The 22,655-nt window shown below is 42.4% G+C and overlaps 1 protein-coding gene across 1 annotated transcript in view; it reads right to left on the reverse strand.

Annotated features, from left to right (window-relative positions):
* Window positions 1-22,655, reverse strand: part of LOC109927445 (copine-9-like) — a 369,357-nt gene that overhangs the window by 88,666 nt on the left and 258,036 nt on the right. The window contains exon 8 of the mRNA XM_048606481.1: window positions 8,472-8,535. Coding sequence (XP_048462438.1) covers window positions 8,472-8,535 — 64 coding nt within the window. The remainder of the gene's footprint in view (window positions 1-8,471; window positions 8,536-22,655) is intronic.

The following is a 22,655-nucleotide window of genomic DNA, read 5'->3' on the forward strand; positions in this document are numbered from 1 at the left end:
TGCCTGAACAAAGATACATTGGAATGATAAGCTTCCTTGGAACAACTGACAGGAAAACTGCCAACTCAATTTTTGTTTTGAAAATCTGTATGAAGGATATAGTGTCAGTCTGGTCTTCTGTTGTGGGGATTTTAGTGCGATGCCCTGCAATGCCAGGGATCTTCACACCCCAACTGCTTTGCCCCTCAACCCTCATCAATAGAGCGGAGCTTTATCTTATGCCCAGAGTAATATAAGTCAGTATTTTATGTTAAAAGGCTCCACCCACTCTGCAAGCATGCTAGATAAAATTTATCTGTATGAATAAAAATTAATTTTCTTCAAATTCATGAGTAGGACTGAACTTCTGCATGAAATAAACAAGATAAGATGATAATTGAATTATTATGCAATGAAAAATAGAATCTAATGAACTGAAATCAATGAGGTGTGGAAAAGCTGCAGTTGAGAGAGAAAATATTAATTACTCCCTCTTCAAAAAAAGCAAGCTGTGGAATTTAAAACAACTCGTACAAAAAAATGCTCAGCTGTGCATGATATCAAGCGAATGCCATGTATATCTGTAAATTTCTAAAAACTGTAATGCACAGTAGGTAATTACAAGAGAATTTACGGGCATTAATTAGCTAGCAATTCAGCTACAAATGGCATAAACTCCGGATTATCATTGAAAAATGAATAGGGAATTTGGAACAATTTTAGTCCCATCTAGAATCATAGAATCCCTACAGTGTGGAAGCAGGCCATTTGGCCCATTGAGTCCACACTGACTCTCTTGTAGAGCATCCCACCCAGACCCATTCGCGTACGCTATCACTGTAATACTGTATTTCCCATGGCTAATCCACCTAGCTTGTATATCCTTGGACACTATGGGCAATTTAGCATGGCCAATCCACCCAACCTGCATATCTTTGGACTGTAGGAGGAAACTGGAGCAGACACGGGGAGAATCGAACCCAGGTACCTGGTGTTGTGATGCAACAATACTAACTGCTGGGCCACTATGCTACCCTCAGAGCATTATTAAAGCTTGTAACTTTTGCAGCAGAAGCCATCCTGGTGATATTCACTGTCCACAGAGTGGGAATCTGTGATGTTGTATTATCCTTCAGCAGGTACTAAAGCAATCTGAGCAGGTGAGAGGAATGTTTGTCAGGAAGTGCATCAATGCAGATTGGGCACAGTCGTCAGGACCCAACTGCTGCTTTAACTATTGAGTCCAGTGCCAGTTCATTAATCCCACGAAGGAGCTTCACTGCGGTGAGACTGACTGGGCTAATTGCTCTCATCATCTCGCTGATGATGGTAGAACAACGTGTCTGATATCTAACATGAATGCATTTCTCCTTCAACATTATTGAGCATAAGTGTTATTCTGAAAGAGGCAGAAGAAAATTACTTTTTCCTGAAGTCAATTTTGGTCTGGCCCCTCTGATCACACTAGCTGACCTCTGCAGATTGCAAAAGAATAACCCAGATTTTGAAATTGTTGTGCAGCCTCAACTGTTTTTGATTTTTACTCTCTTGTTGCATGCTACTATTGTATTTGTTCTGCTTAATAAAATATTAATGGAAAAACAGGCATGAAATATTACTTAACCTCTGGGAAATACTCTAACAATACTTGAGACTTTTATATGAAATATCTGACGTCACTCATGGTCTTTAGGTGTTGCGCCATCATATCCCCTTTGTTCCTCAATCATCACTAAGTGCCTACAGGGTCAAGCTAATGAAACACATCAGTTTGGGAGAACTGCATCATTTTCTCTCTGCTGTAAATTCAGAGGCTCATCTCATTACCTATTGAAGGGGAATTACATGTGTAATTGAAAAACATTATTATCAAATCATCATCAGTCGGACATTATAAACTGAGGTTAGCAGAATCTCAGAAACGTTTTTGTGATTTTTGAAAGGTCTGCCAATTAATGAGGGAGGTGAAAATTTTTGCAAAAGAAATGGCTTTCCTTCATGGAGCATATACAAGCTGTGTGAATACATGAGATAGCAAGGTGTAGAGCTGGATGAACACAGCAGGCCAAGCAGCATCAGAGGAGCAGGAAAGCTGATGTTTCGGGCCTAGACCCTTCTTCAGAAAATCTGGCTTCATTTTCTGAAGAAGGGTCTAGACCTGAAACGTCAGCCTTCCTGCTCCTCTGATGCTGCTTAGCCAGCTGTGTTCATCCAGCTCGACACCTTGTTTCTCAGATTCTCCAGCATTGGCAGTTCCGACCATCTCTGTGTGAATACATATAGTCTCAGGAGCAGATTACTTCATCGCCTGCAAAATGCCGCAACAATTTGCAGCTCTTGTCCCAGAATTTCTTTGATGTATTCCTGCTTTTTAAGACTTATTATTGCGTGTGCCAAGTGCTTGCACTGTGAGACACTAAATATTCTCCTAACTCCTTCTCTCATCCTTAAGATTATGACAGTTACACAAAGCATAACTGACACTTCAATAAGCAAAACAAACAATCAAAAATTGGGCGTGACATTAGCAAGAAACTGAATTATGCTGCTGTTTTAGGATAAATTGGACTAAGTTATTGTGGTTGTGCCTAAACCAAATAGACTGCAGCGGTTCAAGAAGGCAGCTCATCACTACCTCTCAAGGGCAAATAGGAATGGGAATAAATGTTTGCCCATTCAGCAATGCCAACATCCCAGGAATGAATTTTTGAAAAGTCTTGCTTAAAGGACTGCAAGCTATTTGCTCCTCATCAAGCTGAAAGAAACTAGAATCAGTTTACATTTGGACACTTTCTCCTTATTTCAACAGAATCAGCAAAATGACGACATTTCAAACAACTTAGAATATTTTTGTTGGGATTGCAAGAACAGATCCAGGTCTGTGAGAATCGGAACTGTACCTTTGAAAGACAAATGGATTTGTTTTGAGTGGGAATCTAAGTCCTAAAAAAATTGAAACAGGAACCCAACCCTCTGGACCCATTCATTTAAAGGAGATTGGATACGAGATGGGCAACCAATCAGCTCACAGAAATGAGACTAGTAATTTAAATATCCTAATAAGGCTGAATATCATTATTTTAAGAACTATTCTACTTTAAGCCACAGACAATTCAGTTTTTGTGATCTCAGGAAATCTGACAGATGAATGGAGGCAGCAAGGTCTGAATCCTTCTGGTAGGTGATTTTACAGCACACTTGTGGAAGAGTGCATACTCAAATTCAACAAGCTATACAGTAAACACCTCCTCACCACAACATCTATCTTCCCCCACCCTCCATCCCACTGTCCCTCATTCCCCTCTCATTCAGACTGGCTTTAAAAAATAATCATGGTACATGATCTGATTAATCTTGCACTGTACAATAAGGGAATTTCATTAGGTAGATGAGGTGAAAATATTCTCTCTGGTGGCGGGGCTGGGGGTTCAGAATTGTCAAATTGAAAGTAGACAATTTAGGAGTGAAATCAGGTCTGCTTAACATAAAGTGTAGCCCAAATCTGCAATTTTCACCCTCACAAAGTTGTGGATGCTTAGTCAACTGCAATTTTCAAAACCGTGATTGATCAATATGTGTGAGATAAAAATTATCAAAGGATATTGAATAATAAAGCGTAGATCAGCCATGGTCAACTGAATGGCTGAACAGGCTTGTCTGATTGTTGCTATATCCCCAGATTATAGCCATTAAAGTCATTTTACTTAGGGAATTTAATAGATTAATAATCCATATTCAGCTGTTCAGGCTCCTTGCATTAAGTAGAAAACTTCCCATTTTCTGGTCTCCCAAAAACAAATTTAAAAAATCTGAGTAAATTGTTTCATCGTGATCACCATGTCCCAGCCTCAATTTCTGATGCATCTTTGAGTCACAATTGACTTGTCTTTGCCACATCAACTTTGACATATGCGTTTGAAAAAGTTGCATTTGTTACCTAAATAATTTATTTGTTTATTGCTACGTACAGTGTGACAATGCTCAAATCACAAAGGAGGCTGGATATCTTTGCTTCCTACAAGGTTCCCCCAACCAGTCATACTCAACGTGAGAACACTTGTGGAAACAATATTTACATTAAGCTACATCAAACATAACTGGGAATTGAAAGTATATGAGGGAATGAGAAGGAGAGACAAAGCACATTACTCAAAAGACAGAAGCTTCACAGACACGGGAGGATGAATATAAATAGTACAGTTACAAACCATCAGAGGTATGGAGTATAGAACAACCAAAGGATTAGTTAGAAAAGAGAAAGCAATAGTAATTGGGCAGACATAAGGGGACAAAAGATGGACATGGAAGACGAGAAAAAATATCCATTTGATTTTATTTTCTTTTGTGTGATACAAGCATTGCTGGCAAAGTCAACTCTTGCGCCCTATTTATATCTGTTGAATTCCCTGCCCAATGAAGCAGTTGAGGCTGCCTTGTTGAATGTTTTTAATGTAAAGATAGATTTTTGAACAGTAAAAGAATTAAGGGTTATGGTGAGTGGGTGGGTAAGTGGAGCTGAGTCCATGAAAAGATCAGCCATGATCTTATTGAATGGCGGAGCAGGCTTGATGGGCCAGATGGCCTACTCCTGTTCCTGATTCTGATGTTCTTATGCTCTAGTTTTCCCTTGAGAGGGTGATGGTGATTCTTGGCTTTATTGAACAACTGGTGCACATCAACCCAGAGGGGGTTGCAGGTTTTTGACCCAATGATGTGAACAATGGTGAGATAGTTCCAAGTGATATAGTGAGTGGCTTGAAGGGGAATGTGCAGGGGGTAGCTTTTCCATCTATAGGCCAAGGTGGTAAAGTCACAGGTTTATAGTACGTTCTTTAGAGTTTTAGAGGATCTTCGGGATGAACTGCTGTGGTGCATCTTATAGATGTTATACATTGCTGCTATAGTGATGGAGAAAGTGAATATTTAAGATGGTGTATACAGGATGCCAACCAAGTGAGATGCTTTGTCTTGGATTGAGCTTCTTGAGTTTTGTTGGAGCTGCAATCATCACAATCAGTGGGCAGTATTCCATCTCACTCCTTACTTTTGTCTTGTAGGTAGTACTAGACCTTGGGAGGCAGCAAGTAAATTACCTAGCACAGAATTCTCAGACCTCTGAGAGAAGCCTAGTTCTCTCACCTGCCAGAATATTTATAAGGCTAGTCCAGCTCAGCTTCTGGTCAGCGGTAATCCCCAGAATGTTGATACTGGGGAATCCAGTAATGGTAATGTCAATGGAAGTCAATGGGAGACAGTTGGATTCCCCTTTCTAAGAGGTGGTCACTGCCTGACATTTATGTAGTCCAAATGTGCAGGTTACTTATCCACTACAGATTGCACCTAGAATATTTGAGGTGTGCATAATTCTGGAGCCTTGAATTAAGATTCCCGTTCTCTATGGCAGTATTTACTCACAAGGTGGCAGTCTACTCCATATATTAACTCAAGCATCGAGAAGTGAAGTCTGTAAATTGCTGTATGCAACATCAGTGCAAATTTAAAATGTTTGTATGAGATTTCTTTGTCTGTTTTTAATTTTAAACTTTACAATACCATTGTGCACTTGTACAATAATATCACAAAGATTAATTTATAGTGTCTGGTGTTTAATTTAGGATAAGTAGGACAATAGGATATTTAGAAGCTCAGAGGAACAGAGGAATGTTGGGTTGTTTGCTCACAGATCTCTGAAGGTGGCAAGGCTGGTTAATCGGGTAGTTAAGAAGGCATACAAGACACTCGCCTTCATCAGTCAAGTTATAGATTACAAGACCAGGGAGGTAATGTTGGTGCTGGACAGAACTTTGTTTAGGCCACAGCTGGAGTACTACGTGCAGTTCTGGTCACTACCCTATAGGAAGGGTGTGATTGCACTGGAAGGAGTGCAGAGGAGATTCACCAGGATGTTGCCTGGGATGGAATGCTTTATGTATGAAGAGAGGCTGAATGAGCTCGGTTTGTTTTCTTTGGAGCAGACGAGGTTGAGAGGGGTCCTGATAAAGGTATATAAAATTATAAAGGTCCTTGACAGGGTGAATAGAAAATAGCTGTTGGCCAGAGTTGAAGGGTCAATAACAAGGGGGGAAGACTTTTAAGGTGAAATGCAGGAGGTTTAGAGAGGAGTTGAGGAAAAACATTTTTACCCAGAGGGTGGTGGGTGTCTGGAATCAACTGTGGGGGTGGGTAACAGAGAAAAGTAACCTCACAACCTTTAAAAAGAATTTGGACGAGGACTTGAAATGTCATTAAATTCAAGGCTATGGGCCTAGTGCAGGAAAGTGGGGCCACAGTAGATTTAGTGTAGATTTGGCAGTACAGATTCAATGGGCTGAAGGGCTTATTCTGCACCATATGATTCTACATTTCAATAGATTTGTCACTTTTTCATTTTCCATCATGCCTCTGGCTCACTTCCTCTAATAAAGTCTAAATGTACTACTCTTCAGTTTTTTCATAGCTTCTTTGAGCAGAACGTACACAGGGTCTTGCATCAACATGACATGGAAGTCACTCGACACCAGGTTATAGTCCAACAAGTTTATTTGAAATCAAAGATGAAGTGGAGGGCACAGAATTTATAGGTGGACAGATACTGACAAGATAGTTCCAGGTAATTAAGTGTCAACAGACAAGAATCATAGAATCCCTACAGTGTGGAAGCAGGCCATTCGGCCCATCAGGTACACACCAACCCTCCGAAGAGCATCCCACCCAGATTCACCCCATACCCTAGCCCTGCATTTCCCACCCTAGACACCATGGGCAATTTAGCATGGCCAATCCAGCTAACCTGCACATCTTTGGACTGTGGGAGGAAGCCAGAGCACCCGGAGGAAACCCACGCAGACATGGGTAGAATGTACGAACTCCACACAGACAGTCACCCGAGGCTGGAATCAAACCCGGGTACCTGGCACTGTGAGACAGCAGTGCTAACCACTGAGCCACCGTGCAGTGCAAGTGGAGTGTACACATGCTGAATAACAAGTTCTCGCAAGTGATCAAAAGAGTCAAATGGTGTGAGCAAAGTGTCAACAGCTGAATAACAAGTGAAGGGATGACCTATGATCTGATTAATTAAGGCAGAGAGATATTTACAAAAAGTCAAAAATAAGATGGTGGTAGAGACAAACCAAATGGCTGCAATAATATGATAGGTATTAGAGTTGCATAATGGGGGTCTAACCAAAGTAATGAGTAATACAAAACTGTACAAATTAGTTAAGATAAGCGATAATAGCAAGTTATCAAGCTGATGGTGTCAAAACAGAACAGTAAGGAAGATTTTAAAAACCCAGTTCAGTCTGTCGACAGTCCACTCACGCCACTTGTACTTATCTTTTGACACTCTTAATTACTCAAATTATCTTACCATTATCTCTTCGCCTACATATTCTGTGCCTGTGCACTTCCCTCCACTTCACCTGATGAAGGAGCAGCGCTACGAAAGCTTGTGTTTAAATAAACCTAAAGTATTATAACCTGGTGTGATGTGGCTACCATGTCATTTTGATGCAAGACCCTGTGTACATTCTGCCCAAAGTAACTATCAGAAAACTGAAGACTTCTGACTTTGTCCACCCCAGTCCAACAGAGGCATGTCTGCATCATCAAAATGAGTGACATTGTGAAATTCTGTCAATTTTTGATCACCCACTTTGTCTTCCCACCGTGGAAAAATGTGTGGTTCCACTGCTGTTAAGCAGTGGGGTCAGAGCAAATCAGTTTCTTCAAACTGCTCCTCCCACAATTGGATCTGCATTTAGTAATCCTTTGCATCCGCTGGCAGCCAGTAGCAGAGATATGCTCATAAAGATCCACTGAAGGGAAACATAGTGATTGTAATGAGGTCAGTCAGGAAGACCTCATAGAATACAAGTTCCCAGATTGAGGCTGTTAACCTGGTCCAATCAGGGTGCCCTGGCTGACATAAGAGGATGAATGTCAGGGATATCTGACGCAGAATGCCTGACTCAGTGAGAGGCAGTGCTATTGTCAAATACTATGCGTTTGTAAATGAAGGGTGATTAATGATGGGATGCCAGCCTCTGAAGAGTTATTTCAGGAGATGGACGGATTCTGCATGCTGCTGAATTCCAGTGGTAGGTCCCTTCATGTCGCCAGTCATGCAGATCGAGAAGCAATGGCCCATCAGGGGAGAGGTAGAGCAAAACACACACTGGGACAAGGAGAGCAATTTTGACAATCTCACAAACTTGTCAGCTTTCTGAGTTACTGTGAGTGCCTGGGCCGTGTTAATTTTATGGCAGCTGTGGAGCACCCTGACTTAGCTATAAACGCACGGCATTTCAAAGTTTATTTTGTTAGATGCCACATCTGATCAGCCTGGCTTACCAAAGAAAAACATGCAAACATTCAGTCAGACAGGACCGTTATCCGGAGATCTCACAGACAAGCATCTGGCAAATAACATTCCCTACTGCCAACGCACAGACCACTCAGAAAGCTGAGAAAATATTGCCAGCACTGACCCGACAGTTGCTCAGTTCTTCTGCAGACAAAATCAGCGTTCCACATTTTTTGCCAGGGACGCCCCTGGAGAGATGAAAAGAGAAAGAACACACCATCATTCATTGAGCAAAAACAACACAGTTTATAATAAAGACCCAGAAAGATGACAGATTGAGGCCTGGGAGTCCTCCTACCACACATAATTAAAGAATGACTTTTCACCTCTGAGATTTGTGGTGGCAGCTTTGCACCTTGTTAAAATATGACCAGGCAAGACTACTCTCAATTAATTAGAACCAAAACCAAAAATGATTTATTCTCATAATCCATAGCAATAGCTTCCTTATTTGGCAAAATATGGACCAGGGTTTTCTGCCTCACTTCATTGCAAATTGCAAAGATAAAGATAAATAAGAGCAAATACAATCTTATGATCATTATATTACAACAAATTGTAAACACTGTGTAGATAATAAAGGATTGTTCACGATAATGTTCATAACATTTATTTGACAAGAGATTTTAACTTAATTATTCAAATCTGATGGGCGCTAAATGCTGCAGACATTGGGAATGAACTTTTTGAGTGGGACTTCACCATTATCAGATATCAAATCTAACCCTAACTAACTCTGACTGCTGACCATGAGGGTCCTATGTAGTTGCAATCCAGTCCTTAACCACCATTGGTGAACAGAATGCATCTGTATCCTAATCTGGTTCTAAGTGATGAAGAAGAAGAGAAAAAAAAAGGCTTTTTGAATCACTTTGAAAGCACAGCATGTAATTTTCACACAGCAAGTTCTCGCAGCAGTAATGTGATAATGACCAGATAATCTGCTTTGGTGATATTGATTGAGGATAAATATTAGCCAGGACACTGAGGATAACTCCCCTGCTCTTCTGCAAAACAGTGCCATTGGATCTTTTACATCCATCTGAGAAGGCAAGTTTGAAAGATGGCACCTCCGACAATGCAGAGCTCTAATGGAATATCTGTTTTTTTGTGCTGAAGCCCTGGAGTGCAACTTGATCCCACGATGCTGCTTGGCCTGCTGTGTTCATCCAGCCCTGCACCTTGTTGTCTTTGATCCCACAGCCTTCTGATACAGAAGTAAGACTGCTACCTGACGATAGGAAGTTGAAAAATGCTGTATTGCTGTAGACATTGAAGTTCTAAAATTGATTTTACAATCACATGCTCCCACTAAAGAGGGTTGACTAATCCTATAAAACCATAGGGTGATGGAATCTTATTAATGAAGAGAAAGTAAGGCACTACAATATTGCAATTTTCCATGTCCAACTCCATTAGAGTTTCAGATTGGCTTTTGTAATGTATCGTTGGTGCAAACGCAGAAGGCTATATCTAATTCATGTTTCATTTGATCTGGGTACGCTGCCCCTGGGTGCCCAAAATGGAATACGTTCTACTATTCACACATTTGCATAAAACATGCACACAACATTCAAAAAAACTGCCTCAATCTGCTGAATATACAATACAACGAAAAAAAAGTCCAATTGATAAAAACAAAGAAGTAGCAATTTCAATCACAGGCAATAAATTTGGTCCCAACATATTCTAACCTAAAGGTGTAAATTTTATCAGTTTTAACCATTAGCTTTATTGTAAAACACAAAGAGAACTGATTCACAAGGAATAATAATAAAAGAACATGCTGGGTGCTAATTAATTATTAAAATATTTTCAGGCTGACACCAATATAAAGGCAAAACCTCCAAGAGGTAAATCTAGTTTGAAGTTGATCAACTTTCAAAGAATCCTGTGGAAAAATTTTTATTTTTCACTCTCAAATGGAGGCAGACCTTATATTAGTATGAAAGGTACTAAGTGGGATTGAACAGCTCAGTCTGAGGGCTATTTCAAGTCAAACCACAAATATGGGAAAGGAGGCATGGGTACACATTGGTGAGTAGTAAGTTGAAGACTGATGTTAGGAAAAACTTCAACAATTTGTGCTTATGTGGCATCTGGAATTAATGAAAGCACTTCAAAGAAAAATAGATGCCAGCTAAAGAAGGAAGTATTAGGAAGTGGTTTTTAAATTTGATGGATCTTGAATATTGTTAGTTGGACACTAAAAGAACATCTTTGATGGAAGTAAGTTTTTGGAGCAATTACACTTACCTTGTACTTTTATAATTTTGCGACAATTTTGTTCTAGCAGGCCCAGAAATAAAGCAGCAGCATGTTATTACCACAGCAACTAGGGTATTTCTACAGAAATAATACAAGAATTCCAGGGTATCAAGCCTAAACTTCCAATGCTATGGAGATGGAAGAAGATGCACAACAAATCAGAGTAGTAGGAAATTAAAGTTCTGGAGGTTTTAAGATCAGAGACGGTTACACAGATGATGAAGGACATGGCATGGGAGACTTACAAAGTGGGAATTTTAGATAGGAGGTATTGGGAGAATGAGAGACAATGAATGTCTGCAAAGACAAGGGTGATAGATGTGCTGGACCTGGCGTGAGAATAAGATATAGATAGCAATGGTTCCTAATGAGCTAGGGTTACAACACATAGAAGTTAGGAGGCCAACCAGGTGCTGGGGCTAGACATTTTCCTGGAGGGGCTTTTGAGAATCCCACAATTCCAACTGTCCATCCGTACATCCCTGCCTCTGGCAATGGACAAATCCATGTGCATGGTGAACCATGTCACAAAAGCAGTCCAACAGCATTATTATAATGGGCAGTTTATGCAAAGTGAAGAGGTAGAGCTGTGTGTCTGTTGAAGATGATTCTATAAAGGTGTATCATGCAGACTGGGATATCCGAAAGTGGTCTACTGTTAATGAAACCATTTTCAGCATAGTTACTGTCGTAATACTGGAAACCCAGGAGCCAATTTGCACAAAGCAAGCTCCCACAAATGACAATCAGATGATACACTGAGGCCTAGGATCAGCAACTCACTGCTTAAAAGGTTGGCAGAGTAGGAATCATTAAGAGACATAAGAAGCATTTAGATGGGTACTTAAAATGCCAGAGCATTCAAAGCTACAGGACAAGTGCTGGAAAGTGGGATTGGAATAGATAGATGCTTGATGACAGGCACAGACATGATGGGCCAAATGTTCTTGTGGCAAGCTATATAAAGCATATGACACTAAATCTGTGGTTCCCAATCTTTTCAGTATCAAGGCACATTTCAATGAGACAAATAATTCCATTGCATACCCACATTTTCTCATCTGTATTGATTACTCATAAACGTCACACTTAAGTGCATTTGCTGTGATGTAATGTGAATGCAGAGACTATTCAGGTCTCGGGTGAGGGAGTGAGTTGAACCCCTCTCCCCCAGAGACAGTGCTAACGAAGGGTGGGCTTCATGTGCTGAGGATCCTACACCCATCATGTGGTTGGCTCTGCTCTGGCATGGTCCTTTTTCTCAAGAAGTGTCCAGACCGGAAACGTTAGCTTTCCTGCTCCTCTGATGCTGCCTGGCCTGCTGTGTTCATCCAGCTCTACACCTTGTTAATTCAAAACAACTGACGCATTTGGTTAGAAAACAGTAAAATGAACTAGTGATGGTGCAGAATTTGTTGTAGAGTTGTACTGTAGTTTCCCACTTCTCCTTGTATGAACAAGCAAATGCCACAGGAATGCTAATGGATATGTTAGCACCAAAATAAGCAACAGCCCTGTTCTGTTTTCTGTGCTTTTTCTTATTTATTCTTGAGCATTGCTAAGAAAGCCAGTATTTGTTGCAATTGAATAAGTGCCCTTCAGAAGGTGGTGGTTAGCTGCCTTCTTGAATCTACCTGCTGTAGGTAGATCTACAGTATCCCTTTTTGACTTTTCTGTGGAGGTGGGGGTTTGGGTGCAATGAATGATTTGCTCAGCCAGTTAAGTATCAATGGCACTGTGTGGGTATGGAATACATGTAGGCCAGGCTAGGTAACAATGGCAGACTTCCTTCCCTAAAGAACATTAGTAAATCAAATGGGTTTTTGTAACAATCCAGTTGTTCATGGACTTGCTTTTTATTCCAGATTTATTAATCGAATATTGAAATCGTTTACACGTGGAGAGTACTTGACATTGATCCAGCTTCCTCAGAGCAAGCTATCAGAGTGAACAGGATGTCTGACACTCCTGTTTATATCTGTCAGCCAGGGCTCCCTGATTGGACCAGATTAACAGCTCCAGTCAGGGAACCCAGATTCTATGAGGTCCACCTGGCTGACCTCATTACAATCATCACATCCCTCCTGCTCTAAGTCGAAAAATGTTGAGTCAATCGAGGTGAATCTTTCTCAACTAATTTCACTCCACCAAGCTTGGGCCGAGCCTTTTACTACAATCAGTGGTAACTGCTTCTCATAAGAGACCGAAATTGAAGTTATACCCATAATCTGTAAAGGTCCCCTGGTATAGGTTCTCAGTCTAGTTGAATTCCTGCACAAACTTGAGGGTTGGAGTCCAGATTGAATTTTATTAAAGACTGTTTCTGCAACCACCAAAACAGCCATATCATCCTCCATTAGAACCGGGTAACTATTTAACTAGACATTAATTTTGATTGGTTCTGATTTGGATGTTGCTAAGCAATTCAGATGTTCCAAACCAGATGTAGGTGGGCTTTCCAGGATGTGCACTCTCCTGGATAACAGCCCATGAGTTCTCGTACTCAATTCTGGTCTAGTGGAACTTTTTTGTTGTCTCGAGTCCACATACCAGCAGCAACTACAATGGCTTGCCGGCCTGGAGCCTGAAGAAAATTTTAACTGTTTGGCCAAGGCGTGGCTTTGTTTTGGGTTTTGCTGTCGGCTGACCTAGAGTTCCTCAGAGATATGTCCTGAGTGAGGCTATGCCTTCACTCAAGTGGTCTTCCTCAAGCTGGCGAGGTGTCCACTTCTATTGGAATACCCTGCAACTGATATGCTCCACATGCTGCATTTTCCAATGATAAAGCCGGTTGTAGTGCCTGTTTAAAGTCCAGTTGAGCTTCAGTAACAGGCACTTTTGCATGGTTATCATTAATTCCATATACCAAACAGTCTCTCAACATCTCATTAAGGGTTAAACCAAAGTCATACGCCTCTGCCAGTCATCTTAACCTAGTCAAAAATCTTGATATGGATTTCCCTGGTTCACAAATTGTTAAGTAAAACCGATAGCCCCCAGAACTAGAGGAAGCTTGGGATCACAATATTCCTTAACTAAATCCATCAGCTCTTGAAAGGCTTTATTATTTGGTGCCTCAAGGAAAGTCAGGGTCCTAATAACTGAAAAAGCTGTGGGTCCACAAGCTGTCAGGAGAATTGTCCATTGTTTTTCATTTTCCCCAGTGTCATTTTTCTGGAAAAAAAAATGCATTCTTTCCACATACCAAGTTCTGTCTTCGACGGCAGGATCAAACCAGTCAAGCTTCCCAAATAATGGCAGACATGCTTTCTCCAACTCAAAGACAACTGTTGCGAGCAAATTTCTTCAGGAGTGTGCTTTTCTCTTGTTGCCACTGAAATAACTTCACAGAGGCTGGTATCCTGTCACCAAGTCACCCTTTACTTACATGGGCAGAATCCTTGACACTGATCAGCTCCCTAAGAGCGAGCTCTCAGAATGAACAAGAGGTCTGACACTCTTGTTTATATCAGTCAGCCAGGGCTCCCTGATTGGACCAGATTTACAGCCACAGTCAGGGAATTCATATTCTGTGACGTCCACCTGGCTGACCTCATTGCAATCAATACAAATCCAAGTCCCACCAATACTCTCTTGGGATAGAAACTTGTGTCTCCAAAGCAATTAACTGAGATTAATAGACTAATAACATTACAACTCCAGCACTGGAAGTTAAGAGTTAACTGTCATTCTATTTTGGGATTGAACCCACGAAGAGCAAAAAAGGTACAGACAAGATCATTTCAATGCTGTTGTCACTAACCAAAAATTTGAATGTTCTCTACAGAGCAGCAGATGGGTTGACCTTTGGATGCTTCATCCAGCTGATCATTAGGATAATTTCCAAGTTGCAACATGCTTTGCTGAGTGAGTGAATTAAACAACGTGGATCTTTGTCACAAGAGTAATTAATTCACATGTCAGTAACGGCTTACCTTGATAAAATAATTGTACATTAATGCCCGATGTCTGGAACATATTAGCTCAGCAGAATTACCACAATTTTTGGCACAATCAAATAATTGATCTAAATACAAATAGATCCGTGAGAATACCATGTGTAATAGGCTGCTGATTGACTGGAGTACAGACAAGGCTAAGCAGAATGCTTTCATTAGTAAACAATGAGAGTTCTAGACAACAAGGTGTAGAGCTGGATGAACACAGCAGGCCAAGCAGCATCATAGGAGCAGAAAGGCTGACATTTTGGGCCTAGACCGTTCATCAGAAAAGGGGGAGGGGAAGGGGGTTCTGAAATAAATAGGGAGAGAGGGGGAGGTGGATAGAGTTCTATGTCGCTGTGGATGTGCTTGTGGTGGTAAGCCCTACCCACAGAGAACATTTAGAAATTCCACTGCACGCTATGCCTGATTCTCTGATCATTATTGTAAATGTTTGGAGAAATGTGCACAGTAGCTGGCAGATAATCGATATGCATTTCCACTGAGAAAGGTTCCTCACTTACAGCACAAGGCAGAAAATGCACTGTTTTCTGACTTCAATAAAGACATAGGCATAAGTATGAAATACCTGACACTGAGTTATGCTCACATTGCTTTCGTAAATTAGAGAATGGATGAAAATACCACGTAAAATTCAATCCTGATGCAGCAACCATTCCCAACTCTTCATGAAGTAAATAAGAAGAAATAAAAATACATTTGTCTACCAGTCCCATTAGGAGACTACCAGCGAGTACTGGTTATGAGAGAATTGCAAATTTGCACTGCTTAAACACTAGCCAAGGGCATCAGGATTGTTCGGGAAGGAGGAGGTGGCAAGGCATTATGGAGGAGCACCAGGGAAAGTAGGTTTGATGTGGTGCTTTAAGGAGAAATCTTCCACAATAAACATAAAGCATAAAACTTACTGTTTACTTGGCAGCCCTTTTAAGGACTACTGATTTGACAGATGAGTCACTTGACTGATGAGCATCAGAAAAAAACTATCTAGCATCCACCAACGTCAAAGTAAACACATGTGTGGATGACACTAAAATAGGTGGTATTGCGGACAGTGAGGAATGTTATCAGAAATTGTAGCAGGATCTTGATCAGTCGGGGAAGTGGGCTGAGAAATGGCAAATGTAGTTTAATATAGATAAGTGTGAGGTGTTGCATTTTGGAAAGTCAAATCAAGATAGGAGTTTCATGGTGAATAGTAGGGCCTTAAGGAGTGTAATGGAACAGAGGGACATTGGGGTTCAGGTACACGGTTCTCTGAAAATGCAGTCACAGGTAGGCAGGACAGTGAAGAAAGCTTTTGGCACATTAGCCTTCATCAGTCAGGGCATTGAGTACAGAAGTTGGGAAGCTATGTTGCAGGATGTTGGTGAGGCTGCACATGGAGTATTGTGCTCAGTTTTGGTCACCTTGCGACAGGGAGGATGTTATTAAACTGGAAAGAGTGCAGAAGAAATTTACAAGGATGTTGCCAGGACTCAAGGGACTGAGTTTTAGGGACAGGTTGGACAAGCGAGGACTTTTTTCTTTATAGTTTAGGAGACTGAGGGGGGATCTTATAGAAGTATCTAAGATCACGAGTGGCATGGATAGGGTGAATGCACTCAGTCTTTTTCCCAGGGTTGGGGAATTGAGGACCAGATGGCATCAGTTTAAGGTAAGAGGGGAAAGAATACATGGGAACCTAAGGGGGCAACTTGTTTACACAGATAGTGGTACGCATATGGAAGGAGCTTCTGGGGAAATAGTTGAGGCGGGGTACATTGACAAAATTTAAAAGGCATTTGGACGAATACATGGATAGGAAAGGTTTAGAAGGAAATGGGACAAGTGCAGGGAAATTGGCTTAGAGCGGATGGGCATTTTGGTCAGCACGGACCAGTTTGGGCTGAAGGGCCTGTCTCCGTGCTGTAGGACTCTATGACTCTATAACTGTGTGTGCACTCAAAGTCTATAGATAGCTTTCTAAAATGTGAAATGGTAGTTTGAATTACTGACTTTGCTTTTTTAATTTTGTTTTGATTAAATAGGCAGACTTCTTTTCACAGGAATGAATCTGTTGCATTGGATTGTATGGATTTTCATGTGATGGAGATAGACAGGAGTTTCCTTTTATAATGCTCATTTTTGTTTGCATTGAGGGGCTGAAACTACTAAAATGCGACCTTTCCTCAGAAATGCTGGTAGCTAGGGAAATGTTAGCTGGGGGGGGAAGGTCTGTGGGACGGGAAGAGGACCCTTGTCCAAAGAAGTGGGCATGGAGGCGAAGACGGTGGAAGAAGAATTCAACGTCATGTCATGCCCAAAATTCATTAAGGTGGGGACGCAGAGAGATAAAGCTGAGACTTTTACTGAACACAAAACGTTCAGCATTGGAGAGCGGAAGGTTTGGAGGGATGGTAAATACCCGACAGAAGGTGAGGATAGGGGAGGGTATGGTGTCAGAGGGAAGGGGAGGGAAGGATGGAGGAGATTAGATCCGAAGCTCTCTACCTCGCTTTTCTGGCTCAACAGATTACTTTGATCGCACCTTTTAATTTGCTGCCCTCATTCTCCTTCACGTTCCTGCAACAATTGGTGTGTCATTCCTCTTCCCTCCCCAGTATCCAAGGGCCCAAACATACCTTCCAGGTGAAGCAGCACTTCACCTGCATTTCCCAGAATCTAGTCTACTGCATTCACTACTCACAATGTGGTCTCCTCTGCATGGGGAAACGAAGCATAGCCTGGGTGACCGCTTCGCAGAACATCTATGTTCTGCTTGCAAAAAAGACCTTGAACTTCCAATTGCCTGCCACTTTAACACACCACCCTGTTCCCTGGTCAACATCTCTGTCTCTGACTTGCTGCAGTGTTCCAGCGAAGCTCAATGCAAGCTGGAAGAACAACACCTCATTTTCCACTTGGGGGACCCTGCAGCCCTCCAGACTCAATATTAGGGCCTGAACTCTCCCATGTCCTAGCCCCCTACCCCACACACCAGGCTTTGTTATCATATAGTCTGCCGTTACACACCACATATTGTTAGCCAATAACTGTCTCCATTAACAGCTATTCACCCTCCTAGCCAGATCGTTGTCTACTCCTTTGTTTGTCCAACGGCTTTTTTCTCTCACACATACCCCGTTCTGAAGAAGGGTCACCGGACCTGAAACGTTAATTCAGATTTTTTCAACACAGATGCTGCCAGACCTGCTGAGGGTTTCGCTGCAACTTCTGTTTTTGTTTCTTGTGATGTGTAAGTTGGATAGATGCAATACACTTGCTAAAAAAAATAGAAACTAGGAGCAAGAGTGGGCCATTCACTCTTCATGCCTGTTCCACCATTCAGCATGATCATGGCTGACCCTCTTTCTCAATGATATATTCCTGCTTTCTTTCCATACCCTATGATGCTTTTAATGTCTAAAAAGTCATTGAATTTTCCCAAAATCCAGACCAAGTAGTGCAGGTAAGAACCCTGTTTTTTTTTAGAAACAATTACATATTGAAATCATATGATTTTAGAATTGTTTTAGGTGGATTAAAATTGACCACATGCTAAGGATGCTTGAATATGTGTGACCAGCCTCCACAGCCATCTGTGGTAGCGAATTCCACATCACCCTCTTAGTGAAGAAATGTTTCTTCATTTCAATTCTAAATGGACTGTCCCACATCCTGAGACTGCAACCCATACTTCTGGTCTCCTCAGCTAGGGAAAATATCCGCCCTGCATCTGGTCTGTTCAGTTCTGTTAAAAAATCTAATTGTTTCAGTCAGATCCTCTTTCATTCTTCTAAACCCTAATTAATACAGGCCCCAGTCAAACTAATCTCTCTTCATATGACAGACCTGCACCCTCTGGTATCAGCCTAATTAGTCTTTGCTGAACTCCGTCTTTGGGAAGTATATCTTTTCTTCAGTAAGGAGACCAAAGCTGCACACAATACTCCAGACGTTGTTTTACCAAGGCCCTGTATAACTGCAGTAAGACTTCCCTATTTCTGAATTCAAATCCTCTTGCAATGAAGAGCAACATGTGGATGGTATGGTGGCTCAGTGGTTAGCACTGCTGCCTCACAGTGCCAGGGACACAGGTTCAATCCCACCCTCAGAACAGGAATAGGCCATTTTGCCCCTTGAGCCTGCTCTGCCAATCAATAAGATCATGGCTGATCTGGGACTCCTCATGTCCACCTTCCTGCCCTTTCCCCATAACCTTTGATTCACCTACTGATTAAGAATCTATCTTAGCCTTAAATAATCACAAGAACTCTGCCCCATAACTCTGTATTGCAAAGAATTCAAAAGACCCACAGCCTTCTGATGGAAGAAACTAAAATGAGGCAAAAAGAGAGAAAATATACCATTGAGTCTCTTTTGTGGCCACAGAAATGCCTATTTCCCTTACTAAATGAACCCCCAACACTATAGCCCTGCCACCCTTTCTCCATCCCTCTTATACATTATTTCCATGCACGGTGCCATGGACCTGTCTCTTGCTATCCCCTGAGAGAAGTTGTCTTCCCCAACATTATCCAAAACAGTATATCTGTTAGAGAGGGAAACAGCTACAGGTGTCACCTGCTCTACCTTTCTTCCTCCACTTTGCCTGGTGATCACTTATCCTTTCCCTGACCTATCTTTATCTGCAGTGTGAACACCTCACAAGATATCACGAGTCCCACAGTGAGTTCACCCACAGCTCCAGCTGTGCTTAGCTAGTAGCTGCAGTTAGACAAACTTCCTGCACACATTGTCGCCAGGGACACTGAAAGTATCCATGACTGTCCACATAGCACAGGAGCAGCCTATCACAGGTATAAGTTCTGTTGCCATGTCTTCTCTTTAGATTAAACTCATTAGTTACTCGCTTTAAAGAACACTAATTATGCTACGGATAACAAAGTATGGAGTTGGAGGAACACAGAGGCCAGACAGCATCACAGGAACAGGAAAGGTGACATTTCAGGTCGGGACCCTTCTTCAGAAACGTCAGCTTTCTTGCTCCTCTGATGCTGCCTGGCCTGCTCTGTTCCTCCAGCTCCACATTGTCATCTCTGACTCCATCATCTGCAGTTCTTGCTATTTCTCTGATTATGCTAGGAACATTTTTTTTCACTCCAAACACTCCCTCTACAGTCTTAAGCCCCTACTTTATTTTGTTTAAGCTCATGGACTGCAGAAATTTATTGAGTAGAAACAAGTAGAAATTGAAGTTCTTAGCAGACCCCAGTCCAATGTGTTCTAATTTAGAACTAGTCAGAGACACACCTTATCAGCACAATCTCACCCTCTGCCGGCACTATGTCACTAAGTTCACCAGAAATAGTAGGAACTGCCGATGCTGGAGAATCTGAGATAACAAGGTGTGGAGCTGGATGAACACAGCAGGCCAAGCAACATCAGAGGAGCAAGAAGGCTGACGGTTCAGGTCAAGACCCTTCTTCAGAAATGGGGGAGGGGAAGGGGATTCTGAAATAAATAGGGAGAGAGGGGGAGGCGGATAGAAGATGGATAAAGGAGAAGATAGGTAGAGAGGAAACAGACAGAACAAAGAGGCGGGGTTGGAGCCAGTAAAGGTGAATGTAGGTGAGGCGTTAAGGAGAGGATAGGTCGGTCCAGGGAGGACGGACAGGTCAAGGAGGTGGAATGAGCTTAGTGAGTAGGAGATGGGGGTGGGGCTTGAGGTGGGAGGAATGGTTAGGGAGGCGGGGACGAGCTGGGCTGGTTTTGGGATGTGGTCAGGGGAGGGGAGATTTTGAAGCTTATGAAGTCCACATTGATACCATTGGGCTGCAGGGTTCCCAAGCGAAATATGAGATGCTGTCCCTGCAGCTTTCGGGTGGCATCGTTGTGGCAATGCAGGAGGCCCAGGATGGACATGTTGTCCAAGGAGTGGGAGGGGGAGTTGAAATGGTTCGCGACTGGAAGGTGTAGTTGTTTGTTGCAAACCGAGCGTCAGTGTTCCACAAAGCGGTCACCAAGCCTCCGCTTGGTTTCCCCGATGTAGAGGAGGCCATATCGGGAACAGCGGACACAGTATACCACATTAGCAGATGTGCAGGTGAACATCTGTTTGACGTGGAAGGTCTTCTTGGGGCCTGGGATGGGGGTGAGGGGGGGAGGTGTAGGGGCAGGTGTAGCACTTCCTGCGGTTGCAGGGAAACGTGCCAGGGGTGGTGGGGCTGGAGGGGAGTGTGGAGCGGACAAGGGAGTCACGGAGCGAATGGTCCCTCCGGAAAGCAGATAAGGGTGGGGAGGGAAAAATGTCTTTGGTAGTGGGGTCAGCTTGCAAAAGCTTCAAAATCTCCCCTCCCCCGGCATCCCAAAACCAGCCCAGCTCGCTCGTCCCAGCCTCCCTAACCATTCCTCCCACCTCAAGCCCCACCTCCATCTCCTACCTACTAACCTCATCCCGCCTCCTTGACCTGTCCGTCCTCCCTGGACCGACCTATCCCCTCCCTAACTCCCCACCTACATTCACTTTTACTGGCTCCAACCCCGCCTCTTTGACCTGTCTGTCTCCTCTCCACCTATCTTCTCCATTATCCATCTTGTATCCGCCTCCCCCTCTCTCCCTATTTATTTTAGAATCCCCTTCCCCTCCCCCATTTCTGAAGAAGGGTCTTGACCCAAAACGTCAGCTTTTCTGCTCCTCTGATGCTGCTTGGCCTGCTGTGTTCATCCAGCTCTACACTAAGTTCACCATTCTTCTTTTGTGCTAAACATTTTCTTCTGCTAAAGGAATTTAGCAAAAGGAGGAACAGGGTAATGAATTGGATGATCAGTCATGATCACATTGAATGGTGCAGCAGGCTCGAAGGGCCGAATGACCTACCCGAGCTCTTGTTTTCCATGTTTCTATGAATAGGCCACTCAACAAGATGCACGATTCAATAAAATCGTGGCAGATCTGATTTTAACTCAACACTACATTCCTCTGTATAGTCATAGCCATTGAGACATACAGCATGGAACTAGTCCCTTTGGTTCAACCAGTCCATACCGAAAATAATCCCGAACTAAATTAGTCCCACCAATAATCTTTCATCCCCTTGGTAGTCACAAATCAATCTATTAAATAAAAACCGAAAGAACTGTGGATACTGTAAATCAGGAACAAAAACAGAAGTTGCTGGGAAAGCTCAGCAGGTCTGGCAGCCTCTGTGAAGGAAAAAATCAGAGTTAACGTTTCAGGTCTGGATTCGGAAGGGTTACCGGACCCGAAACGTTAACTGTGATATTTTCTTCACAGAGGCTGCTAGACCTGCTGAGCTTTTCCAGCAACTTCTGTTTTTGTTTTTGTTTTTGAATCCATCTACCTCTGACTTAAAAATATTTAAAGATTCTGTATTCACTGCCTTCTGAAGAAGAAAATTCCAATGATTCACAACACTCAAAGATAAAAAAAAACTCATCTGTTTTAAATGTGTGACCCTATATTTCTGAATGATGGCTCTTAGTTCGAGATTCTCCCATAGGAAAAAAACAATTTTTCAACACTCACCGAGTCAAGTGCCCTCAGGATCTTACATTATTGTTTGGGATCTTTGTTGTTATCCAACTGCGATAGAACATCTGGTGGCTATAATTTCTGTTTCCACTGCAATTCAGCCAGAACACACCATATGGGCTGAATCTTACGATATTTTGACTAAGTGTTATTTTCCTTGAATTTCATGGATTGTTTCTTTCCAAGAGACCTAACAGGTTTTCTCACGCTATCATCTCAAAAACACGCCTCATTAATTACCATACCATTCTTTTGTCTAATTCTAGCCCAATTCTCTCCCTCACTGTAGCCAGAGGTGTTCACCACTGCCCAGATATTCTGGGATACCTCTAGATCCCTGGTATCAGTGGGATCTTTAACAGGCTTTTGTGGACCCAACCACACACTGTCAGTCCAGAGCTGTCCTGCTATGTTCACAGGCAAAGGAAATTGGCAGACAGGCACCTGGAGGTCCTACTGGACAGGGTGGTTCAGAGGAGGAACATCCTTTTCCTCCAGGATAATAAGAGGAGGGCACTACATCCAACTGTGCCAGTCTTGTCTGTGGTTGCCACCTGGGTCTCAAATGCCGAGATGAAGT

Source organism: Rhincodon typus, chromosome 16, assembly GCF_021869965.1.
Source record: "Rhincodon typus isolate 14 chromosome 16, sRhiTyp1.1, whole genome shotgun sequence".
In the NCBI taxonomy this organism is placed as follows: domain Eukaryota; kingdom Metazoa; phylum Chordata; class Chondrichthyes; order Orectolobiformes; family Rhincodontidae; genus Rhincodon; species Rhincodon typus.